At 38.5% G+C, this 27,363-nt stretch overlaps 2 protein-coding genes across 2 annotated transcripts; both read left to right on the forward strand.

Moving 5' to 3' along the window:
• Nucleotides 1–655: 655 nt before the first annotated feature.
• LOC119719745 (bifunctional coenzyme A synthase-like) lies at nucleotides 656–7,297 on the forward strand (the record flags this gene model as incomplete). The annotated part of the gene is given in 4 exon segments (XM_038189240.1): nucleotides 656–837; nucleotides 3,530–3,661; nucleotides 6,726–7,041; nucleotides 7,290–7,297. Coding segments are annotated over 4 exon segments (638 nt in total), but the record flags the coding sequence as incomplete, so codon positions are not given.
• Nucleotides 7,298–12,457: 5,160 nt separating this feature from the next.
• On the forward strand, nucleotides 12,458–15,378 carry LOC119719135 (piwi-like protein 1; the record flags this gene model as incomplete). The annotated part of the gene is made up of 3 exons (XM_038188457.1): nucleotides 12,458–12,543; nucleotides 13,794–13,941; nucleotides 14,640–15,378. Coding segments are annotated over 3 exons (351 nt in total), but the record flags the coding sequence as incomplete, so codon positions are not given.
• Nucleotides 15,379–27,363: the final 11,985 nt, after the last annotated feature.

Consider the following 27,363-nt stretch of genomic DNA (forward strand, 5'->3'; position numbering starts at 1 on the left):
GACTATGAAATACTGATTCACTGGTAGTATTGCGCATGCATACATGGGGAATTTGAATGTTCAACCAATGAAATGTAAAAAGCACCGGATTTCATGGGAGTCCAAATTTCATGTGACACTGGAAAAGTGTTTAAGACCAGCTAGCCATGTCTTTATCATCCGTTTAAGACTGGCCACGTGACGGGCTCTCGACCAATAGGAATGCGTAAACGGTCTTAGGTATTTATGAACATGGGCGTCGGGGGGGGGGGGCAAGGAGAGGCACTTGCCCCCCCCCCCCCGAAAAGCCAAAAAAAAAAAAGAGAAAAAAAGAAAAAGAAAAAGAGGTGCGAAGTCGTAGTGTAAATTTAATTAGTTGGGGGGGGGGACAAAATGTCCCTGCCCCCCTCTAAAACTGAGAAATCGAGAGTATGTTGAGAAATACAGGAATTTTTGGGAAAAATATGTTTTGCCCCCCTCTAAAAATCCTGGCGACGCCCATGTTTATGAATCAAGTATAAAACAACCTTTATTACTTTCTTTCACTTCATTTGGCTGAGAGTAGGTCATAAATGTATAAAGTGTTCAGTATTTTATATTAATACAACACCTGAATATATCCCCCTCATCTGATTGCAGGAAATCACTACCAGAGTTGATCCAGCCATCGATGCGTGCATCGCATCTGTCCGTGACTTCATCCACGATATCAAACCACGCATCTTACAGTCAGACTCCATCGTGCCCATCACGGATCCTTACGGCCCCAGCGTGGTGGATCCAGACATGAGGTGGATTGTGGTCAGTGAGGAGACCAAGAAAGGTGGAGATGCTGTCAATAGGGTCAGACAGGAAAAGGTATGCGCCAGCTTGTATGTGTGTATAGCAGAGGTGGCAGCAAGTCATTTTTTGCAAGTCCAAGTCAAGTCACAAATCATTGTTTGCAAGTCCAAGTCAAGTCACAAGTCATGAGGTCCAGTCACAAGTCAAGTCACAAGTCATTAGGTCCAGTCACAAGTCAAGTCACAAGTCATTTGGTCTCAACACAAGTCAAGTCACAAGTATCTTTGTCCAAGAACACGTCAAGTTGCACATTATTTTGTCCAGCTGTAATAAGCTAAAAGAACCTGGCGTCAACGTACAAGTTATTTTGAACATGCCTCCTTATTCCCCTTTTTCAATGTGTTGCAATTACTATTCTTGTAGTTTATCACATATCTGTCGGATATTAGCCCTTTGTATACTTAAGTAAATTTACTTTACATGGTAAAAATAAATGTTGAGATAACATGAAAAAAGACTTCACTCACTCGATTACATGTAGTATACTAACACTTTATTGTTCAATTTCATGTATACTAAACGCCTACCAATGGGTTAGGCTATCCGGTATTTTACATGCAATTGACAAAGGCCTGCTTTCTTTTCACGAAAAGTTCCTTTCAGTTTCAAAGTTTGTTCGACCATTACATTAAGCAAGAGACTTGGTCATTGAAAACTGTAGTTTGTTGTGACAGTCTTATTGAAAACTTTTGAAACTAGTGGGAACTATTCATTTTACTGGATTCAGTCACTATTCAGGTCTATTTCTGGAATGAAACTTTCTCGCTGCATCTATAAACTGCATTTCGAAACATCTTGAGTGGCCTTTTTGGGCCTTGTGTTGGGCGACTTTGAACAATAAAATAAAAATCTATTTTTTCATGTACAAACGGTTACACTTCAAATAAACAAGATTTGATAGCATAGTATCACTCAACTTTGCTCTGTGTGGCCTCATAATTATTCCTCCATGACTGAATACACATTCGATGGGGAGCTAGTAGCAGGAACAGACAGCACGTACCCTCAAAGCAAGAGGAAAGAGTCTGGGGAGGCTGTTCTTATTTACCAACCAGAAGTGCACGCAACGTAACAGCTCAGCTCACTGATATAATCTACAGCTGCAGCTGGGCGAAGTAGAAACCGCGCAAGCCGAAGTCCGTTTTTTAATGCACGTAAGGCGTAAACCGAATAGCTAATTAAAAGTATAATAGCTTAATTAAAGTGTATTGGGTCGCTCGAGTAGCGTCTGACTTGGGTTGGTAACAAGTCATTTTTTGCAATCCCAAGTCAAGTCACAAGTCATTGTTTGCAAGTCCAAGTCAAGTCACAAGTCACAGCTGGTATTTACAAGTCAAGTCACAAGTCACAAAAATAGCGACTCGAGTCCGACTCAAGTCCAAGTCGCATGACTCGAGTCAGCAACTCTGGTATATAGGGATATAGGATCATTTGCTTTTGATGCATTTTGTCCGTTTGCAATAATAGCCCCACTCAAAATCCAAGAAATTCGAACAATGATCAAAACCTAACCTGTTCAGTTCCAGCGAAGTGGATATTACTTTTTGAAAAAAATGTCGAAAACCATGCACAACCTTTTGATTAGAAACATGATTTCGTCCAAAGCCCTCTTTATTAAAAAAGCAGTCAATTGAATGATAATTCTTAGATATCACGTACATAACTTGATTTCTTCGAAATGGCAGCAAGCCAGACAGAATAATTTCACGCGGTGTTTAGTACCAGTACAATCTTTACTCCATGTATTTTTGATAATAATTCAGTAGCGTATACTTTTGAGATAAACGCCAGTGATCCTTTATGCCTTCAACATTTTTTTCTTCCCAGTGTCTCATATTTGCCGTAAGCAGAAAGTTTTCATTCAGAGCACACGGTAAGACGTTTTCTGTGCATGGCAGAAATGATCAAACATGTTGGATATTCAACGCAGCACCACGAATGACAAATCTTTCATACAATTGACTGCACACGGGAGCTATCTGCTCACACCACGGGCCACGAATGAACTTTGTCGTAAGCAGATATATAGCTCTCATGTGCACTGGGCTTTATGAATGATCTACATCTGGCCTGTACAGGCCGGATGCATGAAATGACTATAGCTGTCAATTATGACCATTCTGAAACCATTGAATGGAAGTTTGTGCACTCTGGGACCAGACTAGGCTTGCCGGGTCTTGTTTCAGGATGTGATACATATGTATAAAGTTCATGATGTGACATGCATAATGTACAATGTATTATTAAGTTATGGCAGTAACGGCAGCTTATTGACCTGTGTACATGTACATTGTATATGCATTTGTTTTTGTTTTCATAAATTGTCTACAAGCTGTGCTTTTTGTGTTGGGTTTCATTCTTGTTTGCAACTCTGTGCTGCCAATGCTTATTCCTCCTAAACTTCTATTTCGAGATGCCTGTTTGAATGGTTATAGTGTGATGTGTTAATTGTCCACAAAATTAGACAACATTTTTTCTATGTTACGTACATTACATTTTGAATCCAATGTGAAGAATTCTAGTTATGTTATTTAAGCAATACAAAACGTGAAAAGAGATGAAGAAACAACCAAAACAACAAACAAAATAACAATGATGCTACCAAAGGGGAAAAAAGTCCTTTTTTGTTGTTGACTTTTTGATGTTTACATTGTGCGTATTTGAAGATTTGCAGTGTTGTTTTTCAATTTGTTCATGTTGCATTCAGGGTCTGTGTGTACTAGACGTGCATGAGATATCTCTAGTAGAGGACATCAATCATGCTGCACATGAAGAAGCTAAGATAAGTTCCTCAACACAAAGGATTGGACTCCTGGCAACACTGCTCAAGCAACCCATGGTGAGTAATGCAGTGTTGCATTCATGTTGCATTCAGGGTCTGTGTGTACTAGACGTGCATGAGATATCTCTAGTAGAGGACATCGATCATGCTGCACATGAAGAAGCCAAGATAAGATTCTCAACACAAAGGATTCGACTCCTGGGAACACTGCTCAAGCAATTCACGGTGAGTGTTTAGGCTAAAAGTGAAACCCTTTTCTGTGGAGTGTCAAGGTTTTGTTGTATGGCTATGCTAACCACAGAATAGAAGCCATTCACAAAACAGTTGCTCTGCCAGGTTTCCATGAAGAGACCACTTTTTGCAGTGCATTTTATTTTCCATTCATAAATACCTCAGACAGTTTAGCCATTCCTATTGGTCGAGAGCCCGTCACTTGGCCGGTCTTAAACGGATGATAAAGACACGGCTAGCTGGTCTTAAACACTTTTCCAGTGTCACATAAAATGCGGACTCCCATGAAATCCGGTGCCTTTTGCCGTTTTATTGGTTGAACGTTCACAGTCCTCACGTAGGCATGCGCAACACTACCAGTGAGTCAGAATTTTATAGTTCTAAATTCAAAACGCAATGCCCCAGGTGCGTTCTGCGCTACATCGCACAGAACGTGCTACGCGTGCGTCAATCTCCATAAAGGGTTGTTTACATCTTAATTGCCAGCTGAACACTCCATTACTTAGCTAGAGGGATGTTTCAAAAAGCATAAAATAAACTTGTTGAACAAAATCGGGATTTTTTGACCGAAATATTGGATTTTTTTGACCTCCGGCTCGGGTAATTATCAGCCACCAGACTCTAAGCGGTCTTAAACAGAGTGATTAAAACCTCTCGAGCACACATTTATTCCCTCATTCAATGATGTTTTATTACTTAAAAATTCACATTTTGTAGCCAAGCATTGAATTAAAGGTGGAGCTAAATAAATAGTATGGAGACTTAAAGGTGATGGACACCATTCGCAAACATTAAAAAATGAAATTGTCAAAATGTCATGAAATATCCTACTTGATTGTAAGTAAATAATATAGGATCAAGTGTCCTGTGAAGTCATTGTGGCTACTAAGCTGCCATTTTTGAGTAAAGGAAAAATAGCATCATTTCCAAACCATCGTGCTGTCGATGGAAACCTATGCTTTGTGGTAAGAAAAGTGACGATGCATTTTGATAGATTTCTCAAAAATATATCTACCGAGCTGAAGTTTCAAAGGTTAGTTTTTTTATAACCTGCTTCAGATTTATTGTATTGTTCTTTGAATCAGCAAAAACACATTGTTAGGCCAAAAAAATAAAAATGTTCGGTCTCTGGTCAGACCAAAGTTGACGCGGCGACGCTGCTTTTTTTTATGCCCCGCGGCGAAGCTGAAGGGGCATACTGTTTCCGCCTTGTCCTTCCGTGGGTGGGTGGGTGGGTGGGTTAGTGTGTTGGTGGGCGTGTGTAACCACCGGCAATCGTGGACGTAGGACAAAAGAATGTGGGCTCAAACAATACGTCCACGATTGACCGAACGTCCACGATCTCAAATCGTGTACAAAACCAATGAGAGCTGTCGCTAAAAAGTTAGAGTACAAACAAAGGAAAGAGGATTAGGGACAATGGGGCGTCCACGATTGCCGGCATTTACACACGTGGGTGGGTGTGGGTGTGTGTGTCCGACAAATCTTGTCAGCGCGATAACTTGAGAAATACTTAACATATGAACTTCAAATTTGGTTTGTGGATTGTTCTTGGTAATCCTAAGAAGTCTATTGCATTTGGGGCCGAAAGGTCAAGGGTCAAGGTCACAGTGGCTGAAACAATAGAAATTTTGTCAGCGCGATAACTTGAGAAATACTTTACATATGAACTTCAAATTTGGTTTGTGGATTGTCCTTAGCAATCCTAACCTATTGCATTTGGGGCCAAAAGGTCAAGGGTTAAGGTCACAGTGGCTAAACAAAAGAAATTTTGTCAGCGTGATAACTTGAGATATACTTTACAAATTTGGCTTGTGGATATCTTTGGCAATCCTAAGAAGCCTATTGCATTTAGGGCCAAAAGGTCAAGGGTCAAGGTCACAGTGGCTAAAACAAAAGAAATTTTGTCAGCGTGATAACTTGAGAAATACTTTACATGTGAACTTCAAATTTGGTTTGTGGATCGTTCTTGGTAATCCAAATAGGCCTATCGCATTGGGGGTCGAAAGGTCAAGGGTCAAGGTCACAGTGGCTTAAACAATAGAAATCTTGTATTTATATTCTGAGATTATAGGGATTAGGGATTAATTCATATAAAACCTACAGAAGACACTAATGCTGTCAATGAACGTTCCATGTGACCAAGGTACATTGATGTTAAAAGAGTGGTGTTATGTCATTGGAACAGTCACGGTTGCAGGGGATTTGTGTTTGTAAACACACCTGACTTTTTTCTTCTTTTTTTTTGGCTTTTTTTTTTTCTTCAAGCTTGGATTGTACAGACAAGGTACGTGGGGTACTATTTTGCTTTTTTGGTGTCCTCATGTACATTGGTGTCCTCCATAATTTGCCTTGGTACTTTCGATCATTTGGCTTGGTGCAATTTCCCATTCCTTGGTGCTCTTTGGTAAAAAAAGATTGAGGAGGTGCAGAAATAGAGGGCGCTGTTGGAGCCACCGCGGAACATTTTGGGAAAAAAAAAGATCGACGCGCATGATTAAAATCAACACGCGCGCTGACCAGAGACCGACTTATTTTTTCTTTTTGGCCTTAATGGTGTCCATTACCTTAAAACTGCAATTAAATGTGCTTCTCAAACCACTGGATTGTGAAGAGGATGCAAGTATTCTTTATTTAAAAGACATTTTATTTACAAAAAAATATTGAAATGTTGAAAAAATGGAATGTGGTGTTTCTAGTATTGTAACAAGGAAGATGAAACACAAAGTGGTTGTCTTCATTCCTCCAAAGGTTGAAGTGAGCATTTGGAAAACAATTCTTTGTGGGGAACAATTAGAGTAAGTATCTGCATGGAGTTCGGTTTTCCTTTCGATTTAAGTGCTTAGATAGGTTGGATTTTACCTTTTATAGTTTCAAAATTTCCCCTTAGAATAAAGATCTACCTGGCACCCCATACGTGATTGGTCTGACCGGCGGCATAGCCAGCGGGAAGTCTTCAGTATGTAGACGGCTGGAGGGGCTCGGTGCTGCAGTGATTGACTGTGATAAGCTGGGCCACAAGGCCTACCTACCAGACACGCAGGGATTCAGGAGAGTGCTGACTGAGTTGGGACAAGGTGGGTGCTGGAAAAAACTCCAAAGTATTTTTCAACAAGATAAGGCAAGCCTAGTAAAGCTGAGTGGACAAAATTCACAGAGCGGAAAACATATTCTTTTCGTCGTTGGGTTGAAAATGAGATTTGAAGGTTTGCATGGTGGACATGAACAATGAATGGGAGGTTTGCGGTAACACCATGTGAATGATATCTCTTTGTAAAGTTGTGTGGTTCTGAGAAGAACCAGTTGGTTTGAAAGTTTGAAAAAAGTATTCCCACATGGTGTTTCCCCAAACCTTTCATTCATTAGTATCTCCACCATACAAAGCCTCAAATCTTACTTAAGAACCAGTTGGTTTAACTCGATGTTTCAAATAGTGTGCACTGTTTGTCAACAGGAGATTGATGACAAACAGAGCATACTGTTCAAAGGGTCAAGTTAAAACAACTGTTCTTCTGACAGAACCATGGGTGATGGAGGATGCCTGGTGTGTGTGCTGGATGCAGCCATGCTGATTGAAGCGGGGTGGGATGGCTTCTGCCATGAGGTGTGGTCATGCATTATTCATGAGGTTGAGGTGAGTCATGCCTCTCATTGGGAGATTGAAGCTGGGTGGGATGGGTTATGGCATGAGGTGTGGTCATGCATTATTCATGAGGTTGAGGTGAGTCATGCCTCTCATTGGGAGATTGAAGCTGGCTGGGATGGGTTATGGCATGAGGTGTGGTCATGCATTATTCATAAGGATGAGGTGAGTCACGCCTCCCATTGGGTGATTGAGGCCGGCTGGGATGGATTCTGCCATGAGGTCTGGTCATGCATTATTCATAAGGATGAGGTGAGTCACATCCCCAATTAGGAGATTGAAGATGGATGGGCTGGGTTCTGCTATATGAGCTGTGGTCATACATAATTCGCAAGGATGAGGACAATCACGCCTTCCATTGATGAGTGAAGCTTAGGTGGATTAGCTCTACTATAAGTTGTGGTCATGCATTATTCATAAGGATGAGATAGGTCACACCTCATTCATTATGACAAGACCACGCCCCTTTGAGCATCTTTGTACACAGTGTTATTATTGGACTAGCCCACATTTAGTGCAAAATTGTTAAAAATGCACATGAATCATTCACTACAATGAAAACAGTCATGTGCACTTCTCAGTCACTCTGAAATTACACTCCATTCTCATTATGTGATACTCAGCTTCTCAACATGTGTAAATTATAACTAGAGTAAGATTTGTTTCTGCATTTTTACTTTGGTGACATGGTCCTTGTAGTTTATTCTTTTTCATCTTCTTTCAATTTTTTTTTTGCCAGGCCTTGAAGCGTATTCTAGACAGGGATCGTCTACCAGAGGAGAAGGCCAGACAGCGCATAGAATCCCAGCTCAGTGGATCATTCCAATGTTGTCTTCTGCACCTTCTGGGAGCCAGAGGTCACTCAGAAACAGGTACAGGTCGGGTTTAGCCTTTTTGGTTCAAGCCCTGCAATTATTTTTTTTTACCTTTTACAAAATCCATCAATTCACACAAAAGTTCGGGACAGAAGAGGAAACCCCCCCCCCCAAAAAAAAATAGAGCTGTTTTTAATGTGCTTAAAATAGTCACTTTATACATGTACTTTCCTGGGCGATACTTTTTTGCAATTAAAGACATTTTTCTTCATTCAGGATGTCAAACGTATATGAAACTTTTTTTCCAAAAACGCTGCAAATGCTTTTTCATCTCCTTTTGGAATCCCGCCCTCTCCTGGCTACCCAAAGCCAGTTGTGATTGCTTATTAACCCTCCACATACATTCTGTGCCAAGTTGTCCTTTCACTCAAAATCGATCAAGTGACTGTTTTCAAGGGTTAAAAATTCCCAGAATACATAAAGCAGGATTGACTGGCTGAGACTGTTTATGTAACTTGATACAGCTGTGCCTTGACTGAAGGTGATTGACAGAGTTGTTGACTCGAGTCGCTGACTCGGACTCGAGTGGGACTCGAGATGCTATTTTTTTGACTTGAGACTTGACTTGACTTGACTTGGGCAAAAATGACTTGAGACTTGACTTGACTTGAAAAAAAATATGACTTGCTGACATTAACACATTTCTTCAAGTTACAGAAAAACACAAAACTCTGGGTGTTCATGCACATTAGCATAGTCGGTTGAAAAGAATGCAGATATACATGGCGAATTAGCAACCAGCATGCGATAGCTAGGCATCCTGAGCCTGCCACACCTCATGTACATGACTAGCACTATGCGTGTGTTATGGACAACGTATCATACTCCACCTCATGCATGCGAGGTGAAGTTTGTGCCGTGCGTAGTCTGAGCACCATCCATTGTTATAGAGCGGTCATTCCTTAGAGACTATATGCTACACGTACACGTAAAGTGGTTTACCGTAAGCGTGCTAAATGCAACTAGGGTTTAAATGACAAGAAAATGGCTGCTACCCCCAATTCGCCATAAAGCAACAAGAATTCACATCATGCGTTAAAGGAATGTACAACATTTGCTTTTGCTGCAATTTTCAGAAAAAAATGGATTTGGAGGATTTAAGTATGTTATAGCATATATTGTTAAAATGACTTGTTTCACGTTTTGGGCTTGTAGATGCTGGAAAAACCAAGAAAACCAATCATGTTATTGTAGTCTGGTTCCCTGTCCCCACTAAAGATGAAACGGAGCAAGTTTTGACTTCGGGGAATTGTAAGGTCAGAGAATCAGTCTAGCAGGCTTGTACCCCATCGCAGGTTTGCAAAGAAAATGCGGAATAACTAATTAGGAAAAATTAGGAACGGTTTTTGAAAAAAATGCAGTTTTTTCCAACGCAGCCTGGTCGGCCGACCAGCATTGGAAAAATACAATTTTTCTTGAAAATGTCAGCACACTAGGAGCCACAATTTTACAGGACTGTTATTCCCTAACAATCCAGTAAGGTATTTTGTGAAAATTTGATCATTTCGTTTTGTGATGTTTGCAAATGTTGTATCTTCCCTTTAAACGAAAACGTTCAGAAGGACATTTTGTCAGACGTCCTTCAAACATTCAACATGATGGAACAAGTTTGGATATATTATATCAAAATGCGTTTTTACACTCTTTAGATAAAAATAAGGTGCTTGAGAGAGGATGTTTGAAAAGTATGATATTTTTTTTTTTTTTTATCTCCTTACATGATGCACGCTTTGATAAACCCCATTCCCATCTCTACTCTGGCTCCATCGTCGAGCACATAAACTGGTTCCTGCACGTAGTATGTGCATCTAATATTTAAACAGAATTGACTCGAGACTTGACTTGACTTGAAAAAAATTGACTTGGGTCTTGACTTGACTTGTGAAAAATTGACTCGGGGACTTGAGTGGAAAACATTTGACTTGAGACTTGACTTGACTTGCTTAAATTTGACTTGGGACTTGACTTGACTTGGAAAACAATGAGCCAGCTGTGCCTACCGCTTGTCTTTTGTCTGTTGACTGTAATTATGACTAGTCACTGTGCTTGCTTGAAATTATGATGATCTGACTGTGTAAAAGGCTTGGCAGGGGAAGAGGATTTAGTTTTTGACTGTCTGTGACTGTTCAGATAGCAGGAGGGTTAATTAAGAATACATGAAAACGTAGTTTACAAATTAGGGCTGTATATATACGTGTATAAATTTGTCATAACCGTGCAGTTTTTTCACATTTTTCAAACGGATATGGCATTTTGGAAACACTCTCTATCAAAGTTGGTGCACAGGTCAAAAAGTACCGTACCTCCCCTCTTACCACAGCGATTTCATTAAAACCATGCTGACATCAGTTGTACATTGTCTATCCATTTGATTGTATCTTAGGTGGAGAAGTATTGGGCTGGGCTTATGGAGAGATCTCGTGAAGCTAAGCCACAGCAGCCTAAACTATGACGGCGGAAGGCACCAGGAGCTTGATGTAGCTTTGATGTCATCAAAGGTATGACACAATCTACTATGAACGTGAACTGTGGCTGAAAAGTAGGGTATGCTATTTTGGGAATCAGGTACCCGACTGAAAAAACATGGGTACCCAGGTACAAGAAACCCAACCCCAAAATTTAAATCTCTGAGGTTGCACGGAATGTGACACTTCAGAATAATGGTTGAAGGTCAGATCGAAACCCACACCTACTCACACACGCTTACATAGGCATAGAAGTGGGGTACTTCCTTTGTTCTCGTGTGCTAAAATTTTGCAACATCGCATACTAATTTCAAAATACCCTTATTTTAACCTGAATTAATTTCCTGGGCTGAAATTCGGACTTAATATCCCTTTTCTAAAACTCTTCCATTTGCGACAGATCAACCCACCTTGGAAATTCCTAGTTTTTGAGTAAAATCCAGATATCTATTTCTTGAAAAACTTGTGGGGTACCAAAACGGTACCCCGCAAATCGGTGGGCATTCCTTGTGGGGTACCTCCCATTGTTCCGGTACCCCACAAGGCAGTGTTTGTACACGCACACAAGTGTGTATATGCCTGCAACCGGGGACCTATATTGTCCCTCTTTTGTTTGTCCTAATTTTTTAGGACGACCTCCCATATGTTTTGTACCCGAATCCAAATAGGGAACCTCTCGGGAATTGGGGACCCTATTGTCCTCTATTGTTCATCGTCAGTGGCGTCGCCCCCCCATCTGAGATTTGGGTTGGTAAAAAAATATATATATATTTTGTTATATTCAACTCCCATCATCTGAGTTGGTTAAATAGCAATTTCTGGAGATATCTTCAGATCGAATTTAGCATCAAATGTGGCACCATTTTGCATCTAGCCCATCCTCCGTATGCGAAAATTTTCCAAAGGGGAGGGGCACCCCCTCCCCTTAGACCCCTCCCCCAGGACGGCGATCCGTATCCACCTAAGTGCCCCCCATCAAATGCTGGTGCCCCCCCTGTGCCCCCCCAGACTGAAAAGTCTGGTGACGCCACTGTTCATCGTCCCCTATTGAGTGCAGAAACAAACTCGCTGCCACCATCAAACCTTTTGTGCCTGATATTCTAATTAAACCTCTCTGGGCTCTCAGACTATTATATTTGCATCAATTTACGATTCTACATGATATGACATTTTAAGCTGGTAACAGTCTAGTACTAGTCAACTATTTGTTTGCTAAGTAAATTTGTGCTTTGTAAATTCTGTTAAACTGGGCCCTGTAGCCATGTTCAGAGCTGCAAAGGACAGACGTTTCCTTGAGTGCAGAGAACAAGTTGGCTTATTGTAAAAAAATATAGGAATAACCAATAAAAATGTCACTTGGTGTGAGGTTCTCAGCTGATTTTTTTTATAAGAATGCTAACTTGCTGCACAAAATGTATACTTAGCAGCACCACAAAATATGTGACAAGGTTTATCCGTGTTGTTGCCTCATATTATATTCGCGTTTTGAATCTTTCACATTTTGCTTTTTGTCATAGAAGTTTTGTTAATTAGTGTCTCATGTAATGATAGACAAGACTGTGCCAATAAATGGTGTCTTTGATTGTTTGTGTTCAGCCCTAAGTGTGCTGTGGTCATCGTCGTTAAGAAGTGAATCAACAATAGATTTTGCTCCTTGAACCAAGGAAATCTTGTCAACCCATCCCCAGGAACGGTGATCGACTCAGGGGTCACCAAACCAGACTTGTAAGTAAGGCCAAAAAAAAAGTCTCCGGTTTCTGGTATGCGCGCGCGTCATCGTAGCCATGCGCATCTCCAAAATAGAAAAAAAAAAAAAAATTCAATGAAAGATGATGTCTAAAAACCGCAAAACTCACTGGTTTGACTGGACTCCTGCTGCTGCACAATTTTAGATGGGGTTATGATCGAGAATAAGCTTTATGTGGCCTCTCTGGACTCCCATGTATTTGCACTAAGTTTAGTCAGGCACCATTTGCAGTCATCAGCCGACATTTGAAGCAAAAAAAAACAGATAAAAAAAAAAGCCACGTCGCTGCACCACTTTTTGGGCAAGCTCCATACCAGAAACCGGAGACTTTTGTGGGGGGCCTAAACAACTCACTGGAAAAAATCAAACAGAAAACAAATTATTATCCTTGTACACTGTAACTAACCAAAAATAATAATGCTTCGTAAAATCATCAGTTTGTTCGGTAACTATAGACTATGTCACCTGATGCCAACTTTCAGCAAACTGTTCTCTTAATTCTGCACTGTGTGTATATTTCTTGGAATATGAATGTTTTCTTTGTTATTTTGAGTCACAAGCACAAGTTGCTGCCAAGTTTCAATTCATTATACAGCAAACGTTCAACACAGAGTAAAAGCACCAACAGGAGATTGATGTTGACGATAATATGACGCATTTTCGATATGATTCCTCAATATCCAATATTTCGATATGATTAAAACAATTGCTGTCGGCGGTATCGATATCAAAATAATATCGAATAATTAAGTAATATCACTATATTGACAGTGCTTAAATAAGATGCTTACATGTACCGGTAAGTGTTTAGGTTGCCTGTAGTGCCTTTCAGTATGACCTCACAAGTGACATGGTCTGTAGGGATATAATAATAATATAATAATTTGGGAGGCTTATTATCTTTACTGGCAGCTGAGATGCTGAATTGCGAAGGACTCGGCTACAACGTGGTCGAGCCGCTGGCATGTTTCAATGTTTTTACTAGAATAAAAACAAATGGACTGACGAAAAGTTTCATTACCAGTTTTGATGGATTTGGTAATTTTTCGTGTCAAAGACAAAATACTTTTGTTGCACTGCAGTTATTTGCTAGCTGATTCATATGTAGAACACATTTTGGAGTGTTGAAGAGCTGGGAATCAGAAACTTTAAATTCTAAACCAGTATAATTTATTTCGACTTAACATGTATGTATCACTCCGGTCTCCATTTTGTGTCCACGCTGCAGGTACGACTTCTTCCTTGTCAGTCAGTCTGTACGCCAGGGTACGGTCACTCCAACCAGTTACAATGTGATCTGGGACAACTCAGGTCTGGCACCAGACAGCATGCAAAGCCTGACCTACAAGCTCACCCATCTCTACTTCAATTGGCCGGTAAGGAGCGGGGCAAGTTATGAACGGCATTCCAAAGCATTGTGACTATCCTGTATATATGGGGGGCTAATCGTCCTTACTTGCAGCATCGGAGCTGAATTGCAAAGGACGTAGCTACATTGTGGTCTAGCCAAAGGCATGTAAAGGTGCCTTAGGCTGCCGCCATCGACCCATGTCTAACCATGGAGCACAGCCAGAGATCCAAAGTGTCAATTTTTGCGGAGGGAGGGAAACCGAAGAGCCCAAAGAAAAACCCTCGTGGCAGAAGAGAGAATCAATGACCAATTGTACTCACATAATGACCCGAGCTGGGAATCGAACCCGGGCCACAGTGGTGAAAGTTGAGTGCTTAACACACTTGCCAGCCATGCCAACCAATCATAACCCAAAGCAGTCTTGGCAAAATTTGGCAGGAGTCAAATGCGTTCAATTTTTGCAAATTTCACAGCAAGTTATTTGCCATAGAGGTGATCAGTTTACTTTGAGGTGGCACTTGCACAGATATCCCATGTCTCTTGCACAGACATGTCATGAGAGAACGGCTGCTTCAGTACGTATTGTCATAAGACACGTCATGAGGGAACAAAGATGGCAGATGGCTGCTTCAGTATGCACATGTCATAAGACAGTACAGTAACTATAGAGTTCAGTGGTCCAGCTCCGTATTCATCTTGTCTGTTTCTTCTGTTGTTTTGCAGGGAACCATTCGTGTACCAGCCCCCTGCCTCTATGCTTACAAGCTGTCTTTCCTTGTTGGCCAAAGCCTGCACAAAGAGCCCCGGATTGAGTTGGCTGACCGGCTGTTCTTCCTATAGGCAGTAAAACCAGGGGTAATACGCAAACAATTGCTTATATATGTTTAATACCAACGTTGGCAGCTTTTGCACAAGTGGGACTGACTGTTTTCTGCCGACATCAGCGAATGTTAACAACAAAGGCAAATGGTCTTCCTGTGTCATATTATCAGAAATTAAATTTCATGCTGTAACGCTAAAGCTCCATGTTGAAAGATGTCATCACTATTTTTCTCTTAGAAAAATTTTGGATATTAGCAAAAACAAATGACTATGGAAAGATTCAAATTATTGTAAATGGGGCACAAAAAAATTAATAAATATCTCTTTCAGTTTGTCATCAGGTGCAAAAAACATGAAATGCTCATGAGGAGGTTTTTGAGGTCACAAGAAGTTGGGTCAATCCATGGGTCGGATGGTCACCATCTCAGATTTTTGAAACATATTTTTGCATAAGATCCAATTGTTGCGATCTTTCATAAGATCCAATTGTTGCGATCTTCCAATTGTTTGCTTTTTTATAAGTTAAAAAGAAAAGTTTATCAAGAATTTTTTGTAGACTTAAATTGTAGAATTGTGAACTTGCACAAAATGAAGGCTTGTAGATGAAATGTGAAATTTTTAAATGTGATTTATTTTAAGTCAAACAAGTTTAAAAAACAATACAATTTTCTGAAGTTTCTACAAGTCTTTTCAAAGTGTATAGCAGTTACAATTTAGAAAATCCATCATGTGGTTTGTAATTTGACTTAAACACGATAGCAGTGTTTTACTTATGTACATCTTACATCCTGCCAAAATGCCTTTGAACAAAATAATGACTGTAAATCTTCAAAATGAAGTTTTTTATACTTACAATTTTCCCCGTTTAAGAAAGTGTGAATACAAAAGGGAATATACAACATTTGCAAACATCGAAAAATAAAACTACCAAGTTTTTGCGAAATACCTTAATAGGATGTTGGTAAATGACAGTCTAAAGCATCCTGTAAAATTATGGCACCTGGTATACTGTCATTTTCAAGAAAAGTGGTATTTTTGTATCAATTTCCAACGCTGATCGGCCGATCAGCGTTGGAAACAACTGGCTTTTTTTTCAAATACAGGCCCCAATTGACCATTGCACTTGTTTGCAATCGATTACAAACCTATGAACGGGTACGGGCCAGCTAGACTGGTTCCCTGACCTTACAATTCCCCAATGTATGTAAACTGCTCTGTTTCTTCCTACACTGCCAAAAATATATTTCTTATTTTGAGAAAAAAAAAGTTAAAACAAGTTTTTTTTTCTAGGGAGTGACACAAGAAAATATTTCTAAAAGGCCAATTCTTGTTTTAAGAAACTTGTTATTAGATTTTTTTTCTAGTGTTCTTGATTTAGGATAAATAATTTTCTTAACTTTTGTCAAAATAAGAAAAAAAATTCTAAACTTTTCTCAGTTATGTTTCTTATTTTAAGAAAAACTGCAAGAAAATTTTTCTTGTTACAATTTTCTAGGGAGTGACACAAGAAAACCTCTTTCCTTTTCTTGAATCAAGAATATAACCCCTTCATATTGCAAAAAAAAATCTAGTTTTTTTTTCTTGTTTCTTACTCAACTTTTGTCAAATTAAGAATATTTTTTTCTAAACTTTTCTCAGTTATGTTTCTTATTTTAAGAAAAACTGCAAGAAAATTTTTCTTGTTCCAATTTTCTAGGGAGTGACACAAGAAAACCTCTTTCCTTTTCTTGAAACAAGAATATAACCCCTTCATATTGCAAAAAAAATCTAGTTTTTTTTCTTGTTTCTTTCTCAACTTTTGTCAAATTAAGAATATTTTTTTCTAAAGTTTTCTCAGTATGTTTCTTATTTTAAGAAAAACTGCAAGAAAATTTATATTGCTCAATCCACCTGAAATCAACTTTTCTCAGTTATGTTTCTTATTTTAAGAAAACCTGCAAGGACAAATTTCTTGTTACCATTTTCTAGGATTAGGAATGACACAAGAAAACTTGTTTCCTTTTCTTGAATCAAGACAATTAACTCCTAGCTGGAATTGTAATCTTGGGTGTTTTTTTTGTTTTTGCTGAGGTTTTCTTGGATTCCAAAAGAAAAGACATCATAAATCTTAGTACAAATTAATGAGAATTGTTTTCCTACTACAAGAAAACAACTTCAAGGCAAAGGTATCCATTCATCATAGCAGCAATGGATGCCATGAAGACATTGTGTTAATATTTAACAAATAAAAGTCCTTTGTTTCAGGCTTACCTTTTTTAATCACCCTGTATAGTTTGCTCATTTCAATAATAGTATTTTCACCTTACATTACAACTTTATTTAAAAATTTTGTCACTGTCATAACTAGGCCAATATACATTTTTATTGGTGAACTTCAAACCTAGTTTTGAGCATTATTCTCCAAACTTAGATTTGCTTCTCAGGCAGAGCCTAATCGCCAAACTCAGATTCACTTCTAAATGGAGGAATAAGAACATCTAAAAATCAATTGTCATATCAGTGACTGCCACTTTATATGTTACTTTCTATAAAAGAAAAGGAATTGCTATCTCACTCATGCTTAGTGGGTTATGTGTGCAATGTTCAATATGTATTACAGTATGCATACATTTGCAACCACCGATCCGAAACTTACACAACTTTCAATCTTTTCAATCCTTAAACATCTTCAACAATAAAGTTCATACAAATAGCCATCCTTAATCTATGATAATTAAGTTAAAACATGACAATAAAACTAAAATTTGTACATACCTCTGGCAGAATAAAAATGATGGAAATGATAAGTGAATGTTCAGGCCTGACAGCTGAAACAATACACTTTTAAATTTCAGTTGGCCACTCCCCCAACAGCGCCCTCTGTTGTTCTGGCCAAAGTCATACAATTTTAATTTCATTCAAGAAAAGTTTTCTTAAAATGAGAAAGTATTTTTTTGTACAATGCATCAACAAAGAACACTTGGCAAGAATAATTTTCTTGAAGTGTAGCATTTTTTGAAGACAAGAATTGTTTTTATTAACAGGAAATATTTTCTTAAAATAAGAAAATAGATGGCAAATATGAGAAAAACACAGTTCGTAGTTCTTAAACAAATTTCTTATGTAAGAAATTTTCTTAAAATTAGAAAATTTTCTTGTAATGAGAATAATTTTGAGAAAAAAAATCTTAAAAAAAGATATAATTTCTTCAAGTATATTTTATTAAATATTTTAAGAAGTATTTTCTTGCCCATTTTCTTTTTTCTTACAAATTATCTTAAATCTAGAATATTTTTCTAATTTCAAGAAAAGTTTTCTTAAGTAAGAAAATATTTTTGGCAGTGTATATGGAGTCAGGGAACCAGACTACAGGAAAATGATCGTTTTTCTTGGTTTTTATAGCATTTTCGAACCCAAAACCTCCAAAAAGTCAGTAAAACTATATTTGCTTTATATTTCCAACCCCCCAATTCCATCCATTTCTGAAAATTACAGCAAAAGCAAATGATGTATATTCCCTTTAAATTTTGTTCTAAGAAATGTTAGCAATTGCAGATTGAAGTCTAGCAGTGATGTATATTAAAAGGAGCTTTGAATGAACATGGACACGTCACGTTGCCCATATGTAGGCTTACACTGTTGCCAAATTTCTGATTGGTATTCTTAACCCAGCCTAGTGTTTACCTTGACTTTACACTCTCGAATACCGTGTACTGAGAAACCTAAATCTTAACATAGTGCAACCATGCAGCACAAGAAAACAAACTTTTGCTTGAAGTCCAACACATAGACCTTATGTATCACAGGCATCTCAGAGGCTGTTCGTGGTTATTTTAATCTAGTAACAATAAACGAACAAAAGGTAGACTCATGCCTAGCCAAGCAATACCAAACCATTGCCCTCTTACTCCGCCCTAATGCATAAGGTCTATGGTACTGGTCTGTTTCAAATCTTGTCATAGGTATCTTCATTAAACTCTTTTCATATCCTTGCATCCAGTCTGCTAAAACTGTCCATCTTTTCAAGTTGGACATACATGTATATAGATATATTGTAATGCTTATGTAGTGCTCTCCGTCGCATCAACAATCTCAAAGTGCCCCGTTCATCAGGCCACGAGACCACCCGGCAGCCAGTATATCAGCACACATTCGGTCTTCTACCCTCACAGTATACTGATTTTGTACTCCTGGGTGGAGAGAGGCAATTGTAGGAAAGTGTCCTGCCCAAGGACACAAACCCCATGTTCCTGGCAGGGTTCGAACACCGTAACCACAGGACCAAGGCATTCTTTAGCCAATCTACGCTTAAAATGTTAAAATTGGTGATTATTCAAAATCAATGGCAATAGTTGATAAGATAGAGGAAACTTCTGGGTTTTTCTTTTTATTTGAATGAAGACATTAATTATACTTAATCTCATACCTTATTAAAAAATGGCAAATTTGTCTATAAGTTTTCCCGGCTATTTTAAAACGTTTATCATTCGAATTCACCGTTTCTAATATTCAAATTTGTCAGTCAACATCGATTTAGTGAACTTCCAATGTTTAATTTCGTCTTTTGTCAGACAATTTTAAATTTAGTTCAAACAATGAGCACACTTTCGATTTCGTCTTGTCCACGCCAGACCTTGTTATTCAGAATTCAAATGCGTCTAATTGATTTATATCGGACGAATTCGATCTCTGAATGCTGCCATTCGGCAACAGCTAATACCAATTTGATGTGTAATGACGAATATTCTCGACCCGGTGACCAAAGAGGGTGACCAAACTTTGAAATTGAAAGGTAAATGACTTAATTGGTTTTGTTAAAAGCGTGTGAAATTATTCTCGGACGAAATTGAATGTTAAAGTTGGTGAATTTGTGTAAATAATGTTTTAAAATAGCCGGGAAAACCTATATTAAAATACGAATGTCGTACACTCAGGATTGTTTTTATCTTAACCAGTAATTACTAATGTGCTTTCATTTCAGTCTGATTGATTATCAATTATTACTAATTCTTAATTAATTGTATCTTATTAATGAGTTAGTTATTAGAGTTCTTTATGTGATTGCCTATTATGTTTTAATTTGTGTTCATTTGTACGCTTGTTTTGTTTTCAGTGGTTCTATTTAGTTAATCCTGCAATATTTTTGAATCCAGAAAGGTATCTAAATATTTATTAATCCTGAGTGTTTACGTTTTTGTGTTTTCTCATGTAATTTCACTTTGTAACTTTATGTTGTTTGGGTTGAATAAATAATAATAATATTAATTTTGTCTGTTTTTTTTATGTTGATCTTGTGCCTCTGAAGTAGTAACAATTGGAAGTATAATCATATCTACAATTTCCTTTATTTTATTGAAGTTATAGTGTCATGCACAGTTGCAAGCAGATCAAGAGGCACATGAAAACCAATACTTGGCACTAGAGGGAAACTATTATTTGCCAAAGAACTTTCACTAAATTGTGGAAGGGAATCCTTACGTGAAGAAAGACGTCAAAAACCCTTGAGAGGAAAAAGAATATGTAGGCAGCTGTGAGGGGGGATCCAGAAGATTCGTTATCTTTTAGGAAAATGTGTTGTCCCTGAAAAGGACCGCTTGGGTTTAAACAAATGTATACAGTTTATGTAACTGAATAAACTGATACAGTGGTAAAGGCAGCTCTATTTTTGTCAGTCTTGGGTGAACTTCGTTGCTCCTGTGTGAGGAACTCTAATGTTTCCTTCACTGTCAGCTGCACGGTGACCATGCCTCGGCCGCCAATCCTTGGGACGAAACGAGATGCATGTTTTCCTTTAATGCATGTTTTCCTTAATGTTTTTTTCCCTCTTGAGATACAAAGGCATCATTTGCATTTATCCCAAAGTACCCTACCGAATTGCTATCAAAAAGCTTTTTTGGATCGCGGGCGACAATCGATGCCCCCCCCCCCCCACTTTGAAGTGGGAATATCATATCGTTTGTCCGGTCCCCGAAATGTAGCCTACATAATTATGATTCTATAGCTCAGAAATATTGATTCAAAGACTCCAAATTCGAAAAGGATGTTAAAAGGGTGATCTTTTGCTTTAAACAAAAATGGTTAAAGTGATAAGAAATTGCCTCCGATCGCACACAGAGCATCTAGATTCCACTACCCCACGCCGTAAGGGTTTGGGGATAAACATTTCTATTGAAATCGTCTTTCGTGATCAAAAGGTTCCAGTTATGCATTTTAATTCCCCCACTGTTTTCTCGAAAAGTATATAGGCCTAAATGTCCACTGAGCTGAAACTTCAACAGGTTAGGTTTTGAACTTTATTCTTTGGAGTTTGGGAGTTATTATTGGAAGCGAACAAACTAAGGGCAAAAACTAAACGCTCCTATATACGATCCTATGATGTCTTTGATTTTAAAGGGAACGTACATCATTGGCTTTTGCTGTAATTTTCAGAAATGAACTATTTGAGGGGTTAGTATAATAGATCAAATATTGTTACGCTGACATTTTTGAAGTTTTATATTCGAAAAGGTTGGGGGAAAAAATGTTCAAGTAGTCTGGTTCCCTGACTCCACAAAAGATAAAATGGATCAATTTATAGAGGATGGAAAATTGTAAGGCAAGGGAACCAGTCTAGCTGGCCTGCACCACCAATAGCAAACAAACTTTGGACTGAAAAAATGGTAAATTTGGAGCAATAGTTGAAAAATAGTTAGGTTTTTCCAACGCTGGTCGGCCGACCATGTATACAAAAATACCATTTTCTTGAAAATGACTTCACACCAGGTGCCATAAATTTACAAGATGCTTGAGACTGTCATTTACCAACATCCGAGTAAGGTATTTCGTAAAAACTTTGTAGTTTTATGTTTCGATGTTTGCAAATGTTGTATATTCCCTTTAAGTAAATGTCGGAGAACATTTCAAAATATGTTTTGGGGTTAAAATTCTACGATGAAGAAAACGATACGGGCGAATCTTTACAAATCTACATTTCATGATAAAATGTCTTTGTTTCTCCTGCGAGTTCTGCTAGTCTATTTTGCTCGTGTTTGTTTTTGTTGTTTTTGTTTTTTTACAAAAGTATGGCTACACCTATCGAAGTTTTTAAATGTTGAACCCCCGATTTATTGCCGGGTGCTAAAAGGGCATCAAATCGCAAAATTTGGTGATATAATAAGAAAACAGTCCCCAAAATGCAAGGATTCTAGCACTGAATAGTTATTGCGTACCCGCTGCTATGTACAGTGTAGTGGTAAGACATCTGCACTAGAAAGCAGGTGGTCGTCGGTTCGAGTCCCACCCGAGTGATTTTTTTCCAACTTTCACTCGGGAGGTAACACACTGAGTAAACAGTGTTTATAAGTCCGTGAAGGGCAAAACCTAATATTGATTTACATCACCCCGACTCAAAAATCCATCTTATGAATGATTCTAGCACTGTCCAATCAGATCGAGACGGCGTCTTTCACTTCTTGGGCTTGTATTTGACTTTTATCAAAGAAATTTTCAAGAGCTTGTTTACCTCCAATTTACGCAACCATTAATGTAAGCAGATCAGCTGTGGAACTCTCCACCTGTTAATTGTTTAATGAACTTTCGCTCCCTTTTAATATTTCGTCTCATCATCATACCCACTATTGTTGGTTGAGGGGTACTATTATTTATACAATTATGGCTTATTGCATTTAAATAAGGTCAATATATTCTTTTTAGCAATTCAGGTAAATGATTCTGTTTTGTTTGTTTTTGGATGTTCAGACCAAACGCAATACGAATTAAATGTAATCTTCTGCCTTTCTGTTTTCTGAAACCTGAAAATATATTTCAATTTTCCCCATTTTGTTGAAATCCTCGAGTTTTGGGAGGAGTAGGCGTACTTGTAGCTACTTTATCTTCCAGAAAACCTAAACCTCCACCGTGATGAGAGTAGTATTGATTTGTTGGCATGCAAAGGGTGAAGTTTCCCAATGTTTTTCTTAAATTCCAGTCTCTCTCTCTTCGGGGACGAATAAATTGGCGTACGTATTGCTGTTTGTGTGCGGTGGATTTGCAGTGTGTTTGATGGCAATAATTGCCTTGTTTGGATCTAATGTTGAATTTACATCACCCAGACGCAAATTAATTGTTCGGATTTAATTTTCTGCTGCTCTGACAAAAGAAAAGCGGATGTCCACTTTTGGTCTGCCCAGCCATTACAGAAAAACATAACCTGTATCTCTGGTAGCAGAAAACCAAAAAGCTAAAAAATGGAACCTTCAAAAACTTTTAAACTGCTGTCTGCTATTTTGCACGTGACGTTTGCTGCCCATCGCTCAGTTTTCTTATTAGCAGCGCCCTCTTGCGCCAAATGGTAAAAACAAAAACACATACATGTGCTCAATTCATCTGCAATTGCAATACATAATGCCATGAACTGATGAAGTACCCTGGACTTCGGAGGTAGGAAAACTGCTCTTTTGATATTCCCGTAAGGGCAAGATTACCATATGCGAAGTTCACTAATTTTCCTCTGTATTGACTAACAAGCCCCCAGATAACAATTTCATGCCATCAAAGTCAATTTGAGCAGTGAGAAAATACAAGCAGTTTCTTAGAAAACACTTAGAATTTTTCAGTCCAATCTCTTAGGGTTTGTACACAGGGTGTTGAGTGAACTTCGTATATGGAAATCTTTCCCCCGTAAGTATTTCTTGAAGAATAACCATTGAATTAGCCCCATAAATGTGGCCAATTTACTGGACTACCTCCGTAAATCCACCATGTACAAAAACCTGTCGAACTTTGTCAAATTTTGATTTTCACATTTAGGCGAATTAGGCTAAGTTGAGTAACTCCAGCTGACATGCTCCATATTCAAATGGAGCATGTCAGCTGGAGTTACTCAAGCTAAGGCTAAGTTAAGTTGTAGGTTTTTTTGGCTTTAGAAGCATGTCGAGCGCTAGTCCGAGTAACTTGGACCCAACTCATCGCAAGTTTAAACTCCCGAAGCACGCAAATTACACTGCGCCATTTTAATTTGCGTGCGCACGTTACAACTTGTGCAAAGGCGATCGCAATTTGAGAACCTTGCGGGCGGGATTTTCATTGATGAAGAAAAGCAATGTTAGTTGTTACATGGAGAAATAAATTATTATAAATAATGAAATAAATCAATGAACAAAGACATAAATAAAAAGGGGAATTCAATTAGCGTCAATGAAAAGAAACATTCAGATTTAGCAGTGCTTATCAGAAAAGTTTTTTAGGGGGCGGGGGCAGGGAGGGGACCGGGCAAGCAATCAATAAGCACACTAGCGGCGATTGCTTCGAAAGTGTACTGAAGTTGTTCAGTAATGGAGACCAGCTTCAAGTTTTTTGCCTTGTTAAACTATTTAGCATTTTATTTATATTCTTAAATGTAAATAAATCACAATTTCCTGGGGTATCCCGTTGTTAACGTCAAAAGAATGATTATGATCCTTTCAATTTATTGTTCATGTTTTGACATTATAGTAGGGGCCTAATCATTTACATTATTTTTTAAACGCTTTGAATTACATTACATGTACCAGATTTGTAAGAGTCACTGATTTTTGTGACTCGAGTCGAGTCATTTTAAAGAAGTGACTCGAGTCGAGTCATCAGGTCAAGACGGTCACAGTGTGTAGTCAAGTCGAGTCGAGTCAAGTATTTAGCTCAGTCAATTCGAGACACGAATATTTGAGCACTATACAATAAATAAACACAAGAGAGAAAGTCATTTTTTGGCTTTTTAAATTTTACATTTGGGCTACTGCATGTGGCGACACCACATTTGGCTCTTAATGAAAATAAAAAGGGGGTGCCAGCTGATCGTCATTCAACTAATGGGGACACTGATCAAACCACGTATGATGTATGCATTATTCGTGAACATTCTAACTAACTTAATTCTAATGTGACGTGAACAAAAACTGGCACCGGCGTAAGTCATTGCAAATATTTTTCGCCGAGTCGAGTCGAGTCATTCTGATGAGGGACTCGAGTCAAGTCGAGTCATTTGCTCGTAGTGACTTGAGTCAAGTCGAGTCATTTGCTCGCAGTGACATGAGTCGAGTCGAGTCATTTCCCCTTAGGGACTCGAGTCCAGTTGAGTCACCAAATGTTGTGACTCCAGTCGGACTTGAGTCGAGTCATTGACTCGAGTCATTACAACTCTGACATGTACTCAATTAAAGAAGTACTTATTTTTTAAAAAAAATACTCATTTAGGCCTAATTAATCTAGCAATTAATTAATTGAACGGTACAATAATTCATTTTGTTTTTAAAAATACTGTGCATAACATTTCAAGCTCTGTGTACACTTCAAAAATGCATAATTTGAAAAAAAATTAATGAACTCATTACTAATTTAATTAATTAATTTAATTAATTAAATTATTTTATTTGCAGGCTCAGTAATTAATGTTTACATGTTTTAACTTAAAAATGCTATGCATATAAAATGGTCATTATTTTAAAAAAGTAAATAAATTTTTTAATGATTTAATTGAATAATTGAATTTATTAATTTAATTAATTAATTCAACTTAATGAATAAATATGTTGTTTATTGTTTATTAAACAAAATCCTAATGAGCCATAAACAATAATACACATCATGATGCAAAGTGCATAAATTGTTTGCATTAATTACCACCCCTTATCTCTGAACCTCTACACAGTCAACCTCATTAGCATAATATGTTTCAAAAAGGCATTAATTTAGGCATTGTCTCACGAAGCACAGTGGTGCTATTAATCGGAGAAAAATATGCTTTAAAAATAATGTTACATATCTGCATGAGTTTACCAGGAAAAAAATTAGTTCAGCGGCTTTGCATGCATGGGGAAAATCTATGTAGCGCGCAAGTTTAAACTTCCGTGCGCAATTTGTAGCAAGGAAATTAATGCACGCACAAGTTTAACCTTGCTCGCGCATCACTGAGTAATAATGATTTTGGCATTTGAATTAAATTAATTGCTGTATTAGCCGAAAGATTTTTATCCCCACGAGCGACAGTTGCAGATCACCCATGCACACGATGCAGTATTGTGTGCAGTTTAGATGATGAAGGCGTAACACTCGATGCTTGCGCACTGAGCGCGCTGTGAAAGATGAATTTGTACATGTACCAGGTAGCACAGCGTGCGTGATCTGGAGCTGTAAAAAATGATCCACAACTGTATAGTTTAGTCCTGTACAAAAGCCATGATTTATCTCCCTTTAAGTTGAGTCTGTGTGAACATATTTGGCTTTAACTTGAAGAGGAGGAATTTACGAAATGATGTCACTCGGAAACTCTGATCGTGGGCGGATGTAAGCGGTTTGTATAAAAAAAGTGATCCAGAATTGTCACACTGATAGTATTTTGCTCAAAGAAATTGCCTCTGATTGCGCCACAGGGTGTCTAGAATCCAAGCATTTTCGGGGCCCTTAATCGGACCCCACACCCCACGTCGTTAGGGCTTCGCGCTTTGTGCTCGCATTACCTTTGATCAAGGTATGTCCCCACCCCCCCCCCCCCACCCCTCCCACTTTTGAGAAGTGATTGGTGTCCTTGGTAGCATCCGTGCTGAGTAGACAGGTTTATTTCACCGCAGTGGATATCGTTACGGCGGTATGTACTGATGCTGTACGGGCCCCTCTTTTAGTTTTGATCAAATTAGAGTGTTTTATCATTCAAAAATGTCCTTTTCAGCCTCAAGCAGACTTCTCAGTCCTCTCAACTCTAATGACATCTTTTTTGTAATTTAAAAAAAAATTTGGGTAGAAATAAATTTTTTTGTACGCGGTTTAGGTACTGTGCGAATCAGTGCGATTCAGCTTGCCTGATAGACATCAGCAATCATCCAGATGACATTTCAGGCTTGCAGTTTGCAGTCATTGAACCCTAATATCTAGTTTAATCGTAAGGAGCCTTCCTGCTTTCTTGAAACCTGGCTTTGAGCAGGAAACCAAAAGACACAATTCATGAAAGGCCCATTGTCCTCTACCTTTCTCAATCCTTAAAGAAAAATCCTCTCAAACTGTCAGTGACATACGGTACTTATCAAATTCTCAAAACCTCTTTGCAAGCAAGCTTATTTAATATTAGAGTGAGACTCAAATCGCAACCATCTCCTATTCAATTGCTGGATTCTCCAATTTGAGGAATTGAAATCTACCGTATGTTGTGGAAGCATCAGAGCTTTCAGGAAGTGACAGGTTGGCGATGAAAGTTAGGTAAGAAATATAGACTTTCAGATTGGCTATATAATTAAAATGGTTCCCAATATGTGAAAGGCTTATTGCATTTGTGGGGAGTGTGGCCTAGTGGTTAGGGTTTGTGACTGGCGATCAGAGGGTCAGGGGTTCGAATCAAACTGCTGGCCATATATGTTGTGTCCTTGGGCAAGCCACATCACCCCCACTTGCCTCTCTCCCAAGGACACCTCTTCATCCCCACTTGCCTCTCTCCACCCAGAAGTATAAATGGGTACTGGCATTAGCTGGGGAGTAATCTGTGATGGACTGGCATCCCATCCAGGGGAATGTAGAAATATTCTCAGTTGTTTCATGCTACCGATACTGGAGATAAATGCCGGCCTGATTGGCCATATTGGCTTCATTGTGTTTACTTGATGCCTTTATAGAATCAGTTCAGACATTAGTGTCAGTTTTAGGA

Source organism: Patiria miniata, unplaced genomic scaffold (genome assembly GCF_015706575.1).
Source record: "Patiria miniata isolate m_02_andy unplaced genomic scaffold, ASM1570657v1 HiC_scaffold_8, whole genome shotgun sequence".
NCBI classification, from domain to species: domain Eukaryota; kingdom Metazoa; phylum Echinodermata; class Asteroidea; order Valvatida; family Asterinidae; genus Patiria; species Patiria miniata.